This window comes from Strix aluco, chromosome Z (genome assembly GCF_031877795.1).
Source record: "Strix aluco isolate bStrAlu1 chromosome Z, bStrAlu1.hap1, whole genome shotgun sequence".
NCBI lineage: Eukaryota > Metazoa > Chordata > Aves > Strigiformes > Strigidae > Strix > Strix aluco.
The window spans coordinates 22,763,698-22,783,959 of record NC_133971.1 but is presented as its reverse complement, the minus strand read 5'-3'; the positions used below and the strand labels follow the sequence as shown (position 1 = coordinate 22,783,959).

At 42.3% G+C, this 20,262-nt stretch overlaps 1 protein-coding gene across 1 annotated transcript in view; it reads right to left on the bottom strand.

The window, feature by feature from the left end:
* SVEP1 (sushi, von Willebrand factor type A, EGF and pentraxin domain containing 1) overlaps nucleotides 1-20,262 on the bottom strand; it is a 132,307-nt gene that overhangs the window by 3,724 nt on the left and 108,321 nt on the right. The window contains exons 41-49 of the mRNA XM_074812946.1: nucleotides 18,610-18,673; nucleotides 17,733-17,906; nucleotides 16,558-16,731; nucleotides 14,493-14,666; nucleotides 12,818-12,994; nucleotides 11,754-11,924; nucleotides 6,605-6,700; nucleotides 3,696-3,791; nucleotides 778-871 (exon numbers count right to left, since the gene is read on the bottom strand). Of these exons, the coding sequence (XP_074669047.1) occupies nucleotides 778-871; nucleotides 3,696-3,791; nucleotides 6,605-6,700; nucleotides 11,754-11,924; nucleotides 12,818-12,994; nucleotides 14,493-14,666; nucleotides 16,558-16,731; nucleotides 17,733-17,906; nucleotides 18,610-18,673 (1,220 nt within the window). The remainder of the gene's footprint in view (nucleotides 1-777; nucleotides 872-3,695; nucleotides 3,792-6,604; nucleotides 6,701-11,753; nucleotides 11,925-12,817; nucleotides 12,995-14,492; nucleotides 14,667-16,557; nucleotides 16,732-17,732; nucleotides 17,907-18,609; nucleotides 18,674-20,262) is intronic.

Here is a 20,262-nt window from a genome sequence, read left to right as displayed (position 1 = left end):
CATCATTACCATTCCACCTGCCTTCCCTCTTCAGGGATGTAAATGGCTCTTAATGGCAGCATGAAATAAAACAGCTTTCCAATGAAAAACTGAGTCCTGTTCAGACTGCCCTCGAAGTCAAACACCCAAACTTCACAAGTTAACTTTAAAAAACAAAGCTACAACTAAGACTTGTACATGCTGCCTTGCATGGTGATGGGGCTCACTGATTTGAAAACCCAGTCCACTACTGGTCCCATTGGACAAGATCATCAAACCAAAACACAAGCACCGGTAAAACTCTCTAAAACAGAGCACAGGAGAACCAGATCCTTGGGGCTCTTGATACAGGGACCACACTGCCAGGTGATTTGAACTGGGACTTGACTCTGAGGCACTGTGTTGTACTCTTTAAATGATTACATCACTCAACACCACGTGCAAGAAGAGCTATTATTTATAACACCTGTTGCATGACCCTGGTCTTGAACCTGGAGCCAGCTGAGGTATATACAGTTCAAAATGAACACTTGTACACAGTAGGCCACCCAAATTTCCTGAAGAACATTCTGTATTACATCACAACAGACATTTCCATTCACATCATTAAAAATAAGGCTACTTAAAGAGGACTCTCTAAGGTCTTTCCAGATTGCCCATGTATCGTGAGGCATCCAATGACCACTGATTTTCAGGATCTAGAGATGCTCAGAATGTGCAAAACTAATTGCACGTTCTTCAGATTTAGTGTACAGTAGGGTGTGCTTTGGTGTAGCTGTGGGACTCAGCAACACTTACCTAGAGCAGTCATGTCCAGTCCACGATGAAGGACAATAGCACCGATTTGGACGTATGCACTTCCCACCATTTAAGCAAGGCAACTGGCAAACAGCTGCATACAAATACAAACACAGAGTTGCATTAATGAGCACACTTAGAACAAGCTGATTAAGGAACAGGGCATTGAAAATTCAGCCTGCATTATTCTGTTAAGAACAGACTACTCTCAAAGCGACAATATTAAACATCAGCTGTGAGTCTGTTGTGAAAGAAGGTTTGCTCTGAAAAGAGCAGCCTTAGAAGCACATCTGTGCTGAATGTGATTTGTCCCTCTCTACTACTTTTGCTATCTGCTGCAGTGTATGAGCTGCATGAAACAGCCAGTGTATTATTTTACGTTGCCTTAAAAATTCTCTTCTTTTTGCCTCAAGTTGAGGCAATAGAAGGAATGCTAGTGGAAGCAGGAGGAGAAACTAGAAGAGAAGAGGCAGAAGATCAACAGGAGAATAGGCCTTATTTCTAGGAAGAAAATGTGGGTGTTTAAATGTTGGTGTTTATTTGAAAGGAATATGACAGCTAGACAATAGCCAAGACAAGCAGACACCAGACGTGGTAAAAAAGTATAGAAAGAGACAGCATAAACAGAGGAAGTTAAAGGTCAGAAAGCCATTTACAGATCAACAGCAAGGAAGGAGTACTGTATGGAGGTAAGGAAAGGAAGCAGAGAGTAATACAAAGCTCCTGAAAGACACTGGATAGCCGTAAGAGTTGTGACTGGGTGATACAGGACATTTGAATTAGAGAACAAACACTAGCTTCCCTGATCACGTTGTGCTGGGATAAAGGTGAAATGGCTGCAACCTGCTTTTGTGTAACTGCCTAACTGAAGGACACCAAGTAACCAAACAAGAGTCAAAGCTTCAAGTTTTCCTATCAATTTTGAGACTAGATGATAAAGCAACATACAATTTACAGAACATATTTAGAGTCCTTCAAACGCAGGTCCTTCAAATGCAGATACTTATATCACAGGAAAGCTGAAAGACATAAAGTCTTTTAAGCCGGTAACACTAAATCTAGAGGACAGACCTAAAGATACCAATGACCACATCTGCGGAGTATTATTTTTGCAAGGAATATGCATCAGGAAACACTGATTAATATGGAATTACAGAAAATAGGAATAAGTAATCACAGAAATGCAAAAGGAGATGGAAATACACTCCTCCAATTTCTCTGGGCCAAATACAAACAAACAACAGAACGAGGTTATAGAGGTGGACCATCCCTGTGCAATTAAGTGCACCAAGCTTCTCATGTTGAAAATGACTTCTGATTCTGGAATAGAGCATATGAATGAAACATCTTTAGCTCTCCCTTTACGCACATAATTATTCCTCTGAGATCAGCAGTTAATCCAAGTATTTCTCATTTCACTTTGCTCTGTCATGGCAAAAGGTCAAGACCAGTAACTAAAATGAAGAGTGGTTTAATAACTTCATGAGCAGTGGTTATGAGCTTTTATGAATGGGTTTGGCACAGATGCAGTAGCTCACTAGAATTCTTTTTGTAGCTACTGAAAAACAAGTCAGTCCAAACAGATTTGAATTGCTGGCCCAAAAGTGAAAAAGCCATCTATCCTCCTGAACCACCTATGCTGTTGTAGCTGCAAAGTTTGTGAAATATGAGAAGGAATGATGCATTATATGCTAGGTAAGTGTCCCTTCAAAAGACAGTAGTTCTGAATTAAAATGTTCACTGTAATTTCAATTTGCTGCAGGATGACTGGGTTTGCAGTGTGTCACACAGCTTATCGCCCTGACTCACTATTCTTATCAGCTGAACAAGTAATATGAACATTCATTAAGAAAAGCACATATTCCTCCTCCAGTTCACGCTATCAGCCACTCCAGAGTCTTGCAGGAAGGCAAAACTGGGATTTCATGTTAAGGCCCTGTTAACAATCAGTTAAGGAGCACCTGGACAATAAAAACACAGTGAACAAACTGTAAAATAATTTTTAAAAACAGTTAACATTAGTGATTGAGATTTAATAATGATTTAAAGACATTTCAATGATCACTCAATTGCTCTAAGTTTTACTGACTATTTCCACAGAGACAAGCCTTTTGAAAACTGACATTTGTTTAGCTTTGATGTGGAATCATATAGCCCAAACTCGGGTTCAAGTAATTGCAAACCAGTCTCATCTGACAAAGGCTGACTTGCCAGGACATGGGTCTGGAGCCAAGAATCACTCCCCTCACTATTTTGGTGTGCTACATGCCCTTCAGCCTTGGTGAGGTGCAAGTAAGAGATCTAGTAAAATGCAGTGCACGTTAAATTTGTTCAAAGAACTTAAATGATACCTGAAGTAAGGTACCCAGGTACCATGTACATAGTACCTTACAGGAGTACCATGTACCCATTAAAATCAACCATCCTTAAACAAATCCTTGCTTTGCTCTGCCCTCCTGCCTAGCTCAGAACTCAGGCAGTAAGTGGGAATCTCCCAAATCATACAGCTATTTGGTGAAAAACCTCTGTTGTACCTGCGGCTTGTTTATGAGTTTAATGGTGACCTGCATGTGCTGAAGATGAAAATGAAATTCTAACTCTTCTTGAAATTGACAGTAGTTTTATTGTTCTCTTTGGAAATCCTCTCTCCTCTGCACCACTTTTTGCAGAGAGCGCTCCTGTGAATGCTGTCTGTCCTTTCTGTGAGCAAACTTTTCTGAGGATTTTGAAGACTCATCAGGGGCCACTCTGAAAATAGTTTGCAGCTGGGGACAGCAAATACTCCAGGAATACTATTGCAGGCCTGGGTTTTCCTGTGAGAAGCTTAGTAGTTCTACAGAGTCCTTATTGAACTGTGCTAGGTATTGATAGTAGAGTCACAAAAAGTGAGAAAAGAATGCAGGTGAAAGGAGTTTTACCCATATGGCAGCGCGATCCAGTCCATCCAGGGGGGCAGTCACACTGGTAAGGGGCTACACAGCGACCTCCATTGAGACACGGCAGAATGCATATTGCTAAGGAGAGGAGAAGAGAACCAGTGAAAGAATTATCTTCCATGAAAGCAAAGAACAAAGTGTGCAAGAAATGAACTTATGTTTAATTAGAAACTCTACTACCTCTCTAAGTGTTTGCATGCAGCATCAGCAGCGTTGAGTAGGATCTACCCAGAAGGCATGAGCAGCAAATATGACTGGCATGACAGCCAGAAATGAGGAGGAATGATGACAAACAAATGGACAGACTGGAGCAATTGCTAGAGTCCTTCAGATGCCTGTAGGCTCTGTGCTCACTGGAACTGAGCAGGGCTGTTTGCTTGTTTCTCACATGTCATATCCACAGACATTGCCCACTTCTGTGACAGTGGCTAACAAAATCAGTTCATGCTTTAATTACAAACAACTGCATTGATTGTGGATTGCCTGGGGTCCCACAATGTGACATCCAAAATAAGTTAATCTTTGCCCTGCCCATGGAAAAGCACTTGGTCTGGGCCAGTGAAAACATGCTCAAACAGGTGACACTACAAGCCCCCCACGGAAAGACAGCTTTGATACAACGCATTTTTGGTGCAACAGGCTGACTGTAGCTGGAAGCTTTGGGGATGAAACAAAGCAGTTGATGGCCTCTGGACTGAGAACCAATCAAACTGTAAGGCTCCTGTGAGCAGATCTGCAAAACTGTCCAAGGTGCATACTATTCATGACTCAAGTACCTTCACAAAACCACCATTTCCACTACCCTAACTGAATGGAATACTTGTGTGAACATGCTCTAATAAGAGCAAGAGTTGAGCTGGGTCTCAAACTGGGACCCCTGAGTGGCACTTCCAGTGAAGCTTTATACTGGAAGGGTGGATGTGGGCTGCAGAGGACTGATGCAGATGTTCTTCCTGTTCCGCTGCACAGCAGAGGTCAAGCTGAGCAGGTGCAGTCAGCCTGGATAAGAAAAGAATAGTGAACTTCTATGGAGCTCACAGTACTAACTCATACCACCAAGAATCACTTGTCTGTATCATTAAACTAGTAGTGCTCTGCACGTTTTTTAGGGTGGTCAGGCCCCGCTCAGGAAGATGACTCTGATTATCTGAAATGTATTGTGAACTACAAGGTGAGTGAATTCTGTCAGAGCTCTGTGGCCTTACCTGTGGCCTGATCCTGACAGATCAGTGCTCAATGCTAGCACTCAAAAATCACTTTGACTTCCAGAACAGGCCCTCAACTCCAAAGAGTAAACCTATCTTTTCTGTTCACCAGTGCACCTTGCTTGACAAGCAATGCTGAAAAATTGAGGTGGCACTAACCTGGCAATCCCCTTCCCCTCTCCCCACTACCTATGCCAAACTAAACAAGAAAAAAAAAAAAAAGAGAGCTAGTGCCTATATCTGCATGAAGTGTGATCTTGCTAGTCAGCTGCCTATTCATTTTCCTCATACAGGAAAACAGGGTCTGAATTGGGATGACAGACCAAAATGACTGGGGGCATAAAATCTGTCCTCTCATCCTGAAAAATGCATTAAATATCATTACTAATGGTAAGATAAGGAAGTCAGTTGTGGCATACCAAACACAACTCTGCCACACACAGGGCTCCGTCATCTTCTGCTGAAACTGTGAAACATACAGGGCTGAGTTTGCATGTCTGGCTATGGTGGTACTGACAGACAGAGGGACGGAACGGGGTTTGTGTGAATGCACCACATAGCTGGAGTTTCTCTAAATGCAGAAGGACAAAACTTCCTGAAAACCTCTTCTCCTCATTCTGTATCTCCAGCTAATATGTGCCCTGTGGAACTGACACTACCACAGAGAAGACCTCAAAGCTGCAAAGGCAGATTCAGAGGACCGTTTTAAGATGTGATACATTTACCTAGCAAAATGCTTGAACCACATTCCTCTTCATAAACTACAGGAGGAGGTGCCACATCTTTTTGTAGGTCTCCATGTATACTCAGAGCCAGGGACAGTGACACCACCTCGGCTGCAGGTGTTCTTGGACACATTAAAGCTTTGCATCAGGGCCATACAGAGTACTAAATACAGTAAGGGTACTTTCCTTTTCTATCCATGCAGACCCATGCCTAACTGTGTACAGTAATAAGGCTTCTCATGCAGCAGCTATGCCACCATGAAAGGGTTAACCCTCCCAAATTCCTTGTGCTAAGATCATCACGAAAAAAATGGGAAACATGGCAAAAACTGGCATTCCCAATGCCAACCAGGGAATCTCTGACAGACCCAAGAATCAGATTTAGCTCTTTTCAACCAGAACAGATCCAGTTCTCTAACTATTCAGAGATCCAGGCCAGCAAAAGCCAGCCCAGAATTTGCAGGGTACAGGTACACAGGTCAGGAAGGACAGCATGGAAAAGGTGACACAGTTGCATTATTTGAACATGTATTGATCAGGTTCATAATCACATACTATTAAAAGAGAAAGCAAAAAACCAGATGCAGCCACGATCAGAACACTCACATCTCTTCTGTTCTAACCCCTGCTCCTTCCCCCAAACTATCATGTTTTGCTATTAGAAACAGACTTTGGAGAACTGAAGCAGGTTGTTCTTCAATCATAATAAAAGAGCACCCACAAACAAAATTGCATCAATTAAAAAAGTGCTTGTTTTGGTTTGGAGATGTCAGGGGATGGTCATTTGTCTAGAAACAAGCAATCAGTTTTCTGTTCTCTCTAATTCATCAACCCGAATAAAGTAATGATTTTTATGTTTTTGTCTCTTATGCCTTTAATTTTCCCACCTGGTTCACTGCAGTAAATTCACTTGTCTTACCTAGAGCATCCTTAAAATTACACTTAGGGATGATATACATACGCTCTTCACAGAGACGACCCATCCAGCCATCTGGACATGAGCAGGCATTTGGTCGCTCACAGATGCCACCATTCTGACATGGGAACCGACAGACAGCTGAAAACAATACAATTCCATGACAAACTCAAGATGGTTATTTAGAAGCTTAGTAATCCAGCATCTTGCACAGATATTTGCAGTTGTAAAGTTTAGAGTAGAATAAAGTAAAGTTCAGAAACAGAAGTTTTGATTTCAAGGGCTGCATCGTTTTCTGGCTCTGTTGTGTCTGACTAGGTACTGTGAGCAAGAGCATGGGAACCATTTTCCATGGCAAGAATGAAAACTCAGAAGTTTTTAGTGTAGTTGAGTAAATTATTTGGACAATGTTTCAAGGCTGACAATATGCTTTGTTTTCTTCCCCCCCTGATCATTTTTGTAAAACAGACAAAGCAAAACACCCTTAAAAAAACTATTACTATTTCCCCCCCCCCCAAAATTAACTCCAAAATAAAATCATGCTTTCTTCTAACCTTGGTATGAAACACCAAGATAATGCTGTCTGGCATAATACAGGATTTGTCAAAAGTAAGATTAAACACTGTGGTAGAACAAGCAATTGTTTTTGTGCTATCATCCAGTGTAATGAGTGACCAACAAGGGTGCAGCAGTGGTACAGTGAAGTGTTTACATGTGGAACCCAAAGTGTGATTACAAACTTCACTTGGCATTCATGCTGACTGGTGCTCCTTGGCTCTCACACCTGTTAATAAGTACCTGATCATAAAAGTGAGGAATTTGAAGTGGGGTCTATCATGCTAGCCCATGGCTAGCATGGACAGACTTTGGACTTCATCATTGTTTCTATGACATTGCACCCTATCTTGGCTAACACATCCAGGGAAACCAGAACTGCTTTACAAAATTGGGTGGCAAGCTAAGTACAAACATGTTAGACTTAAAGATCATTAGAGGAAGTACACTCCTTGTCATGTTGGTGTACATACTACATAAGAAGATCAAAAATTGTGGCTTCAAGTCGATACGACAGAACAAATAAGTAATCAGACTAACTTCTAATTAGTGGTAGTTATGAGCACAGAGTAACCTCAGGAAACTCAGTCTGAACTGTTAATTGCATCCTATCTTTAATTAGTCACTAGGTGAGCAAAATATGAGTTTAGGCTCTGAGTGTTTCAGATCTTGTTCAATGTTACTATTAAATACAAACAGTGGTTTAGCACACTGAAACACTGTTCAGACCTGAGCTCCACACTGGAAAGAATGCAAATCTTCCCCTGATAGAGCCAAACTTGAGTCACTCATGCAGCTAAGCCATGCCAAACTGCAAACTACAGCTAGTAGTCTGTTGAAATGAGGCCAAAGCTTTTGCCATTTTAATTTTCAATCTCAGAAGCCTCCCTGTCAAATGTTAGGGAGATAATGATAATGAGAATGGGAAGAGTCCTTAGGCCCCGTCAGGTTCACAGAAGTTGCAGTATTTTAACAGGTATTTTGAATAATTTTTGTTGTAAAGATATCTACAACTACGCAGACAGCTTGTCTCTGCATGTTGACTAAAGCAGAATAGTGTGCCAAACAGATTTCCTTTGTGCAATGCAAAATTACGAAGTTGAATCAAAACCCATTTAAAGCTTTGTGTGATCCACACCACTTAAACAATATCCCATGAATGTGTAATGGGATGGGAGGTAAAAGGTTTGTGTATAAATGATATCCTACGTTAAATTCAAAGCCCATGAAAAATGGTCTCTGAAATGTATTTTCTCTCTGTCAATGGAGAACATGTGGATATTTCATGAGTTACAGAACTCGCTTTTGGATGGCAACTCCATTCTGCTCAGCGATCCAGGATCTCAGGCAGATAGGCTTTTTCTGCACTTCTGCCCAGGCCCTGCTTGTGCAACCGAATGAGTAAGACAGTATCATCCCTAGGTGTGCACTTGTTATATACCAACTTAGGCAGGCAGAGACTCTGTGTCTGTAGCTGTGGGGATTATTTTTCACTCAACAGTCAAGAACAGAGAAAGGCTTAGGGCAGGAAGTTAAGCTGGGATCTCATTCTCTTTTTCTGCTATTGTAAAAGCGAGCAGGGCAAATGCAGTCCTGATGTGCTGGGGAGAGAATGAGGACCATTAGCTGTGACTTCAGTTAGTGGCAGCAGCTCTCACATCCATGGTATCAATCTTAATCTTTGAGATCCCCTTGTTAATCCACACCTGAGAGTTATCTCCACAGGACACAAGAGCATTACACTGCTGCAAGACAAACCGGGGTAAGAAGGGGAAAAAATAACTTCTGGTATCTGTTCTCAGCTTTGCCAAAAAGCTTTTCTGTGGTTGCAAGTGAACAATTTCCTCCATGCTTCAGCTGTCCTCTCATAATGCTTGTTTGCTGACAGGGTATGAACTATTTGGTTGGCAGCGCCACACTGACCACTCCCAGTCTGCAAGATGTGGGCAGAGAGCAAACAGACAAAAAACCCACAGATTTTAGAGCATTTCAGAGAGAACAAATTGGGAGTCAGACAAGCTGTGTGCATCTGTGCAGCCTGCCGAGTCCTGCAAGTGTTTATGATCGGCAGATCCAGGCTAATACTTGTCACCCCTGAAACTCAGATCAGAATCTGGCCTGCAACCTCTAACCAGCAGTGATTCAGGCAAGTGCAGCTGTAGTGAGAGCTCTCCCAAAGAGGCTAATGACATCTGCTTTTTAATTATAATATTTACGCTAACGAACCTGTTCAACCGGGCCAGAACGTTTCAAGCAAGCTTAGGACACATTAATAATCAAATCACAGAGCCAAAAACAAGAAATACAGCATGAGTCATTACAAAGAGTGCTTTCATGTCACTTCTGATGTAGACCACAAAGGCTTGCGTCGTGTAGGTCTTTTGTTAGGCAAATCCCTCAAATGAATTATAAAGCAGTTTTGAAAGATTATTTTGACATGTGTCATGAAAACACAGGTTTGTGTTTTCACGTGTTTCTCAGAAACATCTTTGGGCCTTTTTAGTTCCCATTTTAGGTGAAAAGAGGAGGGGGAATTGTTATTCCTCTCCCTTAATACACCAAAAGACAGGTTATTCTGCTTTGTTTTGCTGTACTACACCCTGATCATCTGTCCGCCTCATCACTTCATTTTTTGAAAGAATTTTCCCTAATATTTATTCCTCTGAACAGTCCCAGTAGACTCCATGGTGTAGCAAACAGGACACATGTTTGACAGTGCTTTGTAAATCAGACCTTCCAGCTTTCTAGTAACCAGTAGCAAGAACCTCTCTTAGCAGAAAGCTAAAGCCCTTGGCATAGAGTAGGGTTCTGTGTAACAAATATTAAATAATAATAAAAAGTAAAGTTGGCAACCTTAAAGGGGCAGCTGAAGAATCTATATGTACACAAATCGTTTTGCTAATGAATTCTAGCTTAGGTAGAGTAGCTATTATGCAGCCATCCCTCGAATTCTCTAGCCACCACAGTTTAGAAAGAAATGATGAGATACTTGGCAAACTTTTCAGAAAGGGCTCAGTGCTTTGCAATTGTAAATTTCTAACAGGACTTTTGGATACCTCTTGACAGCTGAAGTAACTCATGTGCTTTTACTGTAAATCTCTACTTGGCTACTTGACAGGTGATTCTTCATGGCAATGGCAAGTCATGGTCACATAACCAGGAGAAACTGTTTTTTCAGGGGCAGCTTCTCTATTCCTGAAACATTCAGGAGTTACAAGCCCACTTGTCTGGCTTTGGGTCTCCTCAAAACGATCTACTGATCTGTGATTTTTAGGCAAGGCAATTATAACTATCAGATACAGAATTTTAACAGAGTGCCTGCTCTGAGGGCAAGTCATCTTGATTAGGTCTTAAAATTCAAGATATTTTGCTGCCAGAATACATATAAAGAAACTGATGGGGGTACCTTAATTAGTCAGGCTTGGCACAGTATAGAATCCTCCATCTCCGACGGGCTTCTGACCCAAACAGAAAATCCCCAAGGAGGGAAGTAGTATTGTTGCTTCTATTTTGGACACAAGGAGATGAGACTTGTAGGAGGAGAGGCAGACCTGAGAACTTTGATGATGGGTCTTATGTTCCTAGATGAGCGTTCTGGCACCTTCCCTCTTCTGTGGGAGTTCTCGAGCTTAGGGAATGCAGTGGCTTGTGACTGGTCACTGACGTGCCCTAAGGTTTTTTGCTTTTAATACTCATGTTTCTAAACGAAATATGTAAGGCTCAGTGTATAGTATGGTTGCTGTTATGCCATCTGAGATAAGACTTCAAGGTGCAGCTAAGTCATTGCTCTATAGCTACCCATCAGAAGGCTAGTCAAGCTTCTGACAGGGAAACGGCAGATGACAAGGTCTTTTCCATCAAAGCCCTCTTAACCCTTTTCCTATACCTCATCCCTGACTTTAAGTTAAGTGTTTGAAGATGCTTATATCTGTTTTTAACTGTTTTGTTTATCATCTCTTCTATGTTTTGTGTTGGTTTCTCCCATTTTCCATTTAAAACTTCAGTGTGAAAGAGTTAATTTTGTAAATTAAACAAGGGAATTTTTTAGCTCAACAAACCAAAAAGTGACATTTTCCTGCTGATATGCCAAGGGTGGAAAGGCTACACTTTATCTCTGGTATTTTGTTAAAACCATGAATTTCTGCAGTACTTAGTGTGTATTCTTTAGTGAGCTGTATCAACCTATCCTTAAGTATTTTATTGCAAAACAATTTTCAGGAGCTGCCAAGCTCTAAACACAGTGAAAGAATAAGCACCCATTGGATCTCTTACTTTTGTTTTCTGCAGTGCTTGATCTTTGACTGTGAAAAACTGTCTGGCAGTGCTTAAAACAGCACAGCATGTCAGAAAGATGACTGTCACTTTCTCACAAAAGATGCAAGAAGAGAGGAACTTAGGTGTGGGATACAACATTGTAGCAAAAGAAACTGTAAGATTAGCAAGGACTAAAGAGAAAAATTGTGGAAGCCCTCTCTTGCACCTGAAAATAAAGCAATACCCTGTACTTTATATGCCCCAGGTGAAACCATGATGGCACTAAAACTAGCAAAAACTTCACTTTAATTTTAATTGCAGCTAGGATGACACCTCCATGCTTATGGCAAGTTAAGATATGCTTCTGTTCATGGAAAAGACTCACCTTTGCAGGTAGGTGGTGTTGTCCATGTTCCATTTTCTAAGCAAATGCTTCGCAGTGGCCCCTCCAGCATGTACCCACTGTAGCATGAATAGGTGATCATGTCTCCATACTGATAGAAGCTACCACGAATCAGAGCATTCTCTGTGTGAGCTGGGGGGCCGCAAGATATCTCTAAAGAAAAGAAATGACCCAGAGGCTGGTGAGCTGCAATGCCTACACAATACAGTTTCTAACCCTGGACACAGTGCTTTGCACAAAGGACCTGGGAAGGGCCAGAGAGACACCTCTGATGGGAAATCAGGAAGTAGGGTTTCTTCATGGTGTAGACACTCACAGGGGGAACCTGTACATACACCCAGTGAGCAGGGAGATGGCCGGGAACATTAAGTAATGCAACAGTGGCTATATCCACCACACAGACCAGAAACTTTCAGATGGTCCCAGGATATACAGGAGACTGGGGTTGTACAGTGAGGTGATGTTTGTAGAGGGAGGTGATGCCATTGTCTAAACTAAACAATATTGCTTACAAGAAGCCAAAAAGCCTGCAAAAGGACACTATGCCTTCTGTCAATGTCAATAAATACACTAAAAGGCAGCACCTCTCCCTACAACCCTCATCTCATCACCTGTAATCTCATAGGAATCATTCTCAGGATATTTAGGGTATCCAACAACCAATCCCAGCTCCAGTGCTTGCAAAAGGTAAATCAAAAATAAAATTAGAGTAGGGCCTAGTACACAGTAGCATGAATGCTCCTGGGGCATCAACCCACATAGACATATTCTGGATCCTTTTAAAGAAACAACTCAGCTAGAAAGAAAGAAGAAATAGCTCTTCTGTAGAACTTCTTTGGTTGTCTTTATATGCCTGGATCTCTCAGAGTGACCGACCTCTCCAAACAGCAGTAGCAGACAAAAGCTCTCTTCTTCCAGAATACTTGCATCTAGGTGGAGAGCTCTGCTGACACGTCTGTGCTGTCACGCTCCTGTGTGGTACAGCTGAGGGTTCCAGCCCTCTGGTAAGTACCAAGCCCCTGCAGAACTCTACCTCATGTACTTACTTTCACACTTCGCTGTTGCTGGAGTCCAGGTCTCGTCAGCATTACAGGTGATCACAGACTGTCCTTTCAGCTGGTAGCCTTCCCTGCACCTGATGGATACGTTCTGACCAACATAAAAATCCACCTCGGATAGAAGGGCATTCTCTGGGATTATGAAAGGCACAGGACAAAGGTTTGCTGTTCAAAGAAAGGGTGTGAGGGAAAAGGAGAAGGGAGGAAAAATGGATGGAAGGAAGAGAATATTTTAGAATAGTTTCTGCAAATTTCAAAATCAAATAGTATGAAAAGCAATAGAAATGGATGCTGCACACAAGTCCAATTTGCAATTTGATGTAAAGTTGTCAGATTTGGGTCATAAAATAGTAATAAAAGGTTTGATTCTCTGTCGTCACATGGCTTGCTACCATACTCTACTAATGCCCACAGAAGACATACTAAGAGTTTAAGTGGGGAATATCCTACTTCTTACTATTAAACCATTCCCTCTTGTCCTTTCTGCTACCATAAACTTACTATAGCAAAGAGCCAGACCTACCCTACTTCTTGTTCTGAGGGGCTGGACCAATAAAGAGCAGCAAAAATCCAGGTTTTTGAGCAGAGACTTACAATAACAATCATTAGAATTTAGAATTTCTCTGATAATCTTATTTATTGTTGGCTGTAAGCTTGCTGAGCTATTGTTTGCATGGTCTATTGATCTCATCACAAATGTGGAAAAGTTTGGACTCTATACACAGCAGGGATTGATGCCAGTTTCCTGAAATCAAAATCCTATGAGTCCTTTGTAATACAGAAATTAAGTATCTCAATTAGCCACCCAAAGACTACAGTAGATCTTAAAATTAGTTACAGAGACATACAGCAACAAGGAAGGCTATTGTGTGTGCGTGTGTGTGTGCATGGTGCACATGTGTGTAAGGTGCATCTTTTGCAGAATCACAGAATAATTTATACAGTCATTTAAGTCCAACCTCCTTCCCAAAGCAGGGCCAAGTATGTCAGAGGTGGCTCTGGGACTTGACCAGCTGAAATTTGAGTATCTCCAATGATGGAGATTTCATGTCCTCTCTGGGGCCCCATTCCCGTGTTTGACTGCTACGATGATGAAAAGTTTCTTCAAATACTTAATAGGAATTTTCTTTGTTGCAGCTTGTGTCCATTGCCTCCCATCCTACCACTGTGCACCTCTGAGAAGAGTCTGGCTCTTTTTTCTTTACAACCTCCAAATAGTCAATTGTAAACAATAAAGTCTCCCTTTTGCCTTCTCCAAACTTTTCTCTCACCTGCTCCTCATACATCATGTGGTTCACTACAATTGGCTCCATTTTATGTCAGCTTTCCAACTAAAGGGAGCTATGCAGAACACAGCTCGTTCTTTTACTGTCACAAAAATACACTCAGACAAGTTAATGCTTTAACATGTCTCGGTAACTGCTCCCTTTGTTCCTCTGCAAAAATGGGATGCATGCCAACAAATCTCCCAATGTAAGCCAAAACAGTTTTTTAAACTACAAGTGACAAATTCTGCTCGTGCTACTCCAGAAGAAAATTAAAGTACATTTCCACAAAGATCTGCAGAAGTTGCTCTCGTTTACTGTCAGTTTAAATGAAGAGCAGCCTAGCTTTTAGTGCTTACAAATTGAGACCACTTTTTCATTACAAAGCAAACACACACGTTTACAGAGAGGCAAGGGATTACTCCATCTTCCATCTCTTGTGCACTCTGCTGTGGGTTCTCCTTCCAAGCTGTATCCCCTCTTGCAGAAATATGCTATTGTACTGCCAACTGTATTGTTTTCATAAATCGCCTTCCCATTCAGCAAGGAAACTGGAACTTTGCATCTGGTCTCTGCAAAGGAAGAGCTCTTATCAATTCAGCTTGATATTAGAGGTAAAGTAGCAGCCACAAACTAATAAATCATGAAGAGCATCCAGGGAGAGTTCAGTAGCCCTGGGAAGGAAATGTAGCCAAGCCAGGGAAGGAGCTCCTCCCAGCGATGGAGAAAAGCCACAGGTTTTTCAGGTCAGCAAAAAGTGGCAGTGCTGTACCGAAGAGGATGCATTTATGACTTCATACTGGTGTCAGTGGGCCATAACATGGAAATGGATCTTTCTTGCCACTGAGACATACCCCAGAACTTTGTAGCCCTTTGCACATTCCTTTTCACCTGACAAGAAATACCAGATGAGATGCAGGATGGGTTTGGTGCAGGATGACGACACTTATGTTACTAATTGCTCCCCTCAGGATTCTGACCTGTGTTTCTGAAGCCAGTAAGCAGACAGTCCAAGTAGGGTTACCATTGCTACCCAAGGGACTCTGTTCTGCATCACACTTTCCATTTGATTTTCCTAGGTGGTCTCTGTAATGGGATGACTGAAGATTAAACTTTCAGACAGACACAAGGCTGCCAGGCAAGACGAAGAGAGGAGCTGGTGAAGTGGCTGTGTTCAACCTTGTCCAAGATGATCTTCTTAACATCTGTTCAGCATTGCTAGTGTGTGACTTAAGTACCTGGCTAGGTACTAGAGATCTCCTCTCCGATGTGGATGTCCTCTGTCAACTTTCTAGATTGCTATTACAAGGTCTGCAAAGTGTTAGGGCACTGTAGTGCTGTGATCTGTGCATTGTGTGGTTGCCTAACACTGCCATCTGATGGTCCCTAGCCCTCATGAAGTTTTCATGGCTCTGGTGACAGGAACCTATCACTTGCCTTGAATGGAAGATCATTATCTGTCTTACTTCAGTGAAGCTGTCACAGCATGCTGCTCCACTCTGAATCTGTGCACGCAGCTGGGTGCGGAGTCATCAACATGTCAGCTCCATGTAAGAATACCAGGGGCAACTATGAAAAGTGAGCAGGATGCTGGGTCTATAGTCTAGCTTGGGAGACCTGATGTATATGCAGCAGGGACAAGAACAGCCTGAAAGGAAGTGTTATGGGCAAGAAATGAGCTAGTGTGTTTCTGAGAGGGAAAGTGTGAAGCCCAGACTTTGTCTTTCCACAGCAAAGAAGCCAGGAATGGAGAACACTCAAAAGTTTATGAAACTGCTTCTATATGTTTTATTTTTTGAACAGAGTCATCCAGCAATACTGGCTATCTGTTTGAACCTGGGATCTTAAGTTTTTATTCTCTTCCAGTGTTGACAGCCTTGTTTCCACCCATTACAGCTCAGTCCATATGACACAGACAGTTCTTGCTCAGCCCTCATTCTGCTTTGTGGCATGAGCAACAGGATCTACTGAGGGAACACCTGAAAGCAGTGATTTGCAAAATGGTACGCATCATGCATTTGTGGTGTTTATTCATGTGAGGAGTGTGGAGGTTAAAGGCTGAGCTGTTGAGACTGTCCTTGAGGCCCAAAGTTCAGAAAGAGAATATCAACTTAACAATTGACTACAGAAGGGTGCTGGGAGAAAAGTTACTTGTCCTTGCAGTCCATCACCTTTTGTTAGGGGTTTGATTTTCTGAAATGGCAAGGGACCTCATCTCTCATTAACCTTTTTAAACTGCAGATTAAAACCTTAGGAAAACTGCTGTCTAAGCTCTTTCTGGCTAGGTAACATGCAGTGCACCTTGTGGTGCATTTAATTTTCCAGGCACCATTTTCAATGCACATTACAGAATTGTTTCCTGAAAGCAGCTCAATCCCTGGACCATATGATACACAAGCATAAGGGAGGAGCTACTGCTCATCCCAGATCGGAATGTGTCAGGCCATGAAACCAAACAGTTACCTTCACACAACGGCAAGGGTTTACTCCAGCTCCCATTGGCAAGACACGTGATATTCTGGGGCCCAACAAGATGGTATCCAGAGGTGCACACAAAGGTTATATTACTTCTGTATGTGTTTCCTGTAGAAATGGCCTCTGCTTTTTCTATTGAGGGATGCAGCCCACAAGTAATTCCTAGGAGAGGAGAAAACTTTTTGGTTTTATACAGACAAAAAAGGCCATTCTGTCTGTCTGCTACACAGTCTGACAGCTCTGTTCACACACTGAATTATTGGAAAGATGGGAGGAAAGAAGCTGTGAAGTATTATACGGAGAAGTGTTATACAGTGCCTTGCCTGCTCTCTCTCCTGCGGTTCAGGCTGCAGACACCTGAGAGAGAATGTGTCCAAATGTATCTGATGGTGTTATAAACTATAAGGTGTGTTCAGAGTGATCCAGAATATTTCTTCTGAGCAGGCCAGAGGCTGCATTTGCAGTCTCCTTTGCTTCCTGTACAGTGCAAGGTGATCTCAAGATGTCCCCAGGAAAAATGACAGTAGTTAAGAAGGATCTTGTCCGCTGTCCCACGCTTACTGTGAAGACCAGGCAAACTGGTCAAAGGTGAGAGAGAAGAATGCAAGTGGTAGGACTGTGACACCACCATGAGAAGACGGGAAACGATTTATTGGTAAAGATTATAAACTCCTGGCATTTGATTTATAAGCTGTATGAAAGAAGTCATAAATCCTTCTTTCCATGCTCCCACAGTTAATCATCTTCTGCTGCACAGAGAGCCAAGATTTGATTCTGAGGAGCAGAGTCTTGATCTCCATACATACAGAGTGGCCAGGATATATTAGCCTTGGCATGGCAGAGATGAACCATCCCAGCACAGGATGTCCAAGGCCCTGCACACCACAATGCAAGGCAAATCAAACACAGCAGGCCACGCTCTGCCCCTACCGACCTGAGCATGATTCTATGCATGTGCCATTTTAATGTGTCAAAAGGAGCTCCCTTCAGATCAGAGAGGAACTGCCAATGACAACTTCTCTGATGGCTTTTCCTCTGGCTTCTCCTGTTACAGCCCTCCAGCTGGAGGGGGAGACTGGGAGGAAGCCAGCAAAAGCACTCTCTCAGTTTGTTCTCCAGCTGTCCTGAAAAACTGTCGCCATGTTGCTCTGCTTTCTACTTACGCTTGCATGAAGGGGCAGAGGGGCTCCACTTTTTGTCAACATGGCAAATCCTTCGGCTTGGTCCCTGCAGCTCAAAGCCAGGGTCACAGTTGTAAAACACCTCATTGCCAAACAGGAACTCCTCTCCCTGAACAGATCCATTTTCTATCATGTCTGGGGGTCCACATGATACTCCTGTAACATAAGGAATATGTTCCAATCAGACATAATGCATATGGCCTGTCCTGTTCACAGCTCCTCCATAGGTTTTACTCTGAGAAACAGGGAAAGAACATAGCATTCATCTGGGCATTCCCAGATATTTACTCCTGAGTAGCAACACAGTATCATGCTCGGTGCTTCCAGTTCCTGCTAAAAGATAAAATCTATTGCAGCTGTGCTGGCAGGGAAGCCTTGCGAAATTCCACTGTTGCCACTTACAGTCAATAGCTGAAGTCCATATAAGTATTTATGTAGACAACTCCTGTTTCCACACTGCAGTCAGTGAGCATCAGACATCTCACAGAAGTGAAGTCCCTTTGAGAATGAGTATCCCCAGAGTTTCATCTGAGGATGCTAAGTACCTGCAACTCCTGGCAGCTAGCATCTTCAGAAATCATGACTGCAAGTGTCAGAACTATTTAAACGTGGAAGCTGTCTGCACAGCTTTCTTAGGGATACAGGAGCAAGGCAGAAAGGTGTAGTGATTTCCTTCTCACTGTTACCTGCACACACCAGCAATTCAGCAAATCTTCCAGGCTGTTATCAGTGGTACTTACCAAAAATTTTTAGGCAAATGCAGACAGTATGAGTTATAAAGCAAAATGAGCATTAGTGTTTTCTGTTGTGTAAAATCACCCTTGACCAACATGAAGTGACAAACTCAGGTGGAACATACTTCTGCACACTGGCACTGTGCCACTCCAAAGCCTGTCTTCTTGGCAAGTCCGTTCTGCATCACCCTGTGAAACAAAAGAAAATGTTCAAAGAACAACTTTGCTTAGTCAACTCTTTTCTCCCATCAACTCTAGTATTCAGCAAGGCCAGGATGTTTTCCCTCCATGAGCAATGCACACAAAGAGACAGTTAAATGCTACAGCCCAAGTTTATTAGCAGAGTTTAGGGTAGAACTCCTTCCTGCAAAATGATGGGCATTGTTTAAAACCAAAAGTTTGTGGGGCCAGTTAGTGAGTTCTTCTGTCCTTCTCCCATGACTATCATCTTTCTTGTCAGTTTTATCATTCTTGTTCCCAGCAATGTGCTATGATGACAAATTTTCTCCTTCCAGGACACACTTAAGAGAAAATCTAACTAGCAATTTTTCAACAACAGTACAAGTTTGTGTTTTATAAACATAATGGACTGATTTTGACCACATCCCAAACACTCATTCTTTAAATCTGCCTATAAAGAATGTTATTTCTCTCTTACATACAGGCTTTATAGACAGTCTAATAGCCCAGGATTTATTTCTTATTTTATTCCAAGACATGAAGAACAACATCTAAATTTGTCCCTTGAAGTAATACTTTCATTACAAAGCAAACCCATTGACAAGGGCAGCTGTTTGACATGAGTGTTTTATGGCATCACACCCAATAGACATTGCTTCCCAAAGGAAAAAAGCAGGACTTCTCTTCAACAGCAGGGAGACAGATTGACGCTAGGTGGCGAAGCCGGAATACAAAGTCAGGAAGGACATTTTACTGTATGAAAGCACTGGTTTACTACCTCCAAAAATAACTTGAAACAGCAACTCTACCTATCTGTCGAAATACCAACCCACCCTTCTGTCTCCAGTGATATTACATACGTGGCAACATAATGCAAATTAAATCTATTTTTACCTAAGCATTCTCTAAACTCTCCTTACTTTTATACTGAGTGACTGAGTGAAATTCACTCCTGACTGGGTGAATTCACATGCATGAAGTTCTTAACGCATTACTGGTGTTACGACAGTACAAAGGAAGCATAATCCTGCATTCTGCTTGGTACTTACAAAACATGGTGTTAAGAGACAGCCTCTGTCCTGGAGATACCTCACCACCCCATGCCTCTAGACCCGACTGTGCCCTACTCTGCCATCCCCTGGGGATGGTGGAGGCCATGCTGTGCCTCAGCAACATATGTTCTTTTCTGTTAATTTCAAAAGCTGAGTGCAGCTCTGGAAAACATACCTGAAGCAACTATGAATTGGACAGCCTGAGTCCTGATAACGGGACAGCAGTGCTGCTCCAGAGCTCAGGTGGATAAAAGCTCAATATTCATAATAAGAAAAATGGACAGGAAAGAACTCTGTTTCCTCCTCCAGCAGGGAATAAAGCTGCCATTGAACAAACTGGAATCTCTCTACCTTACTAAAACAAGAGATACCAGTTCTATACCATCTAGCAGTATCACAGAAGTGAGGGCAGTGGGGTTTATCAGGACCTTTTGAGTCTGAAAGGCACAATACAGCAGACATAATGCTTGGGCCACCATGAAATCAAGGGAAGAATGCAATCTAACTCTGGCCAGAGAACCAGTTCAAAAGAGCAATACATGAAAT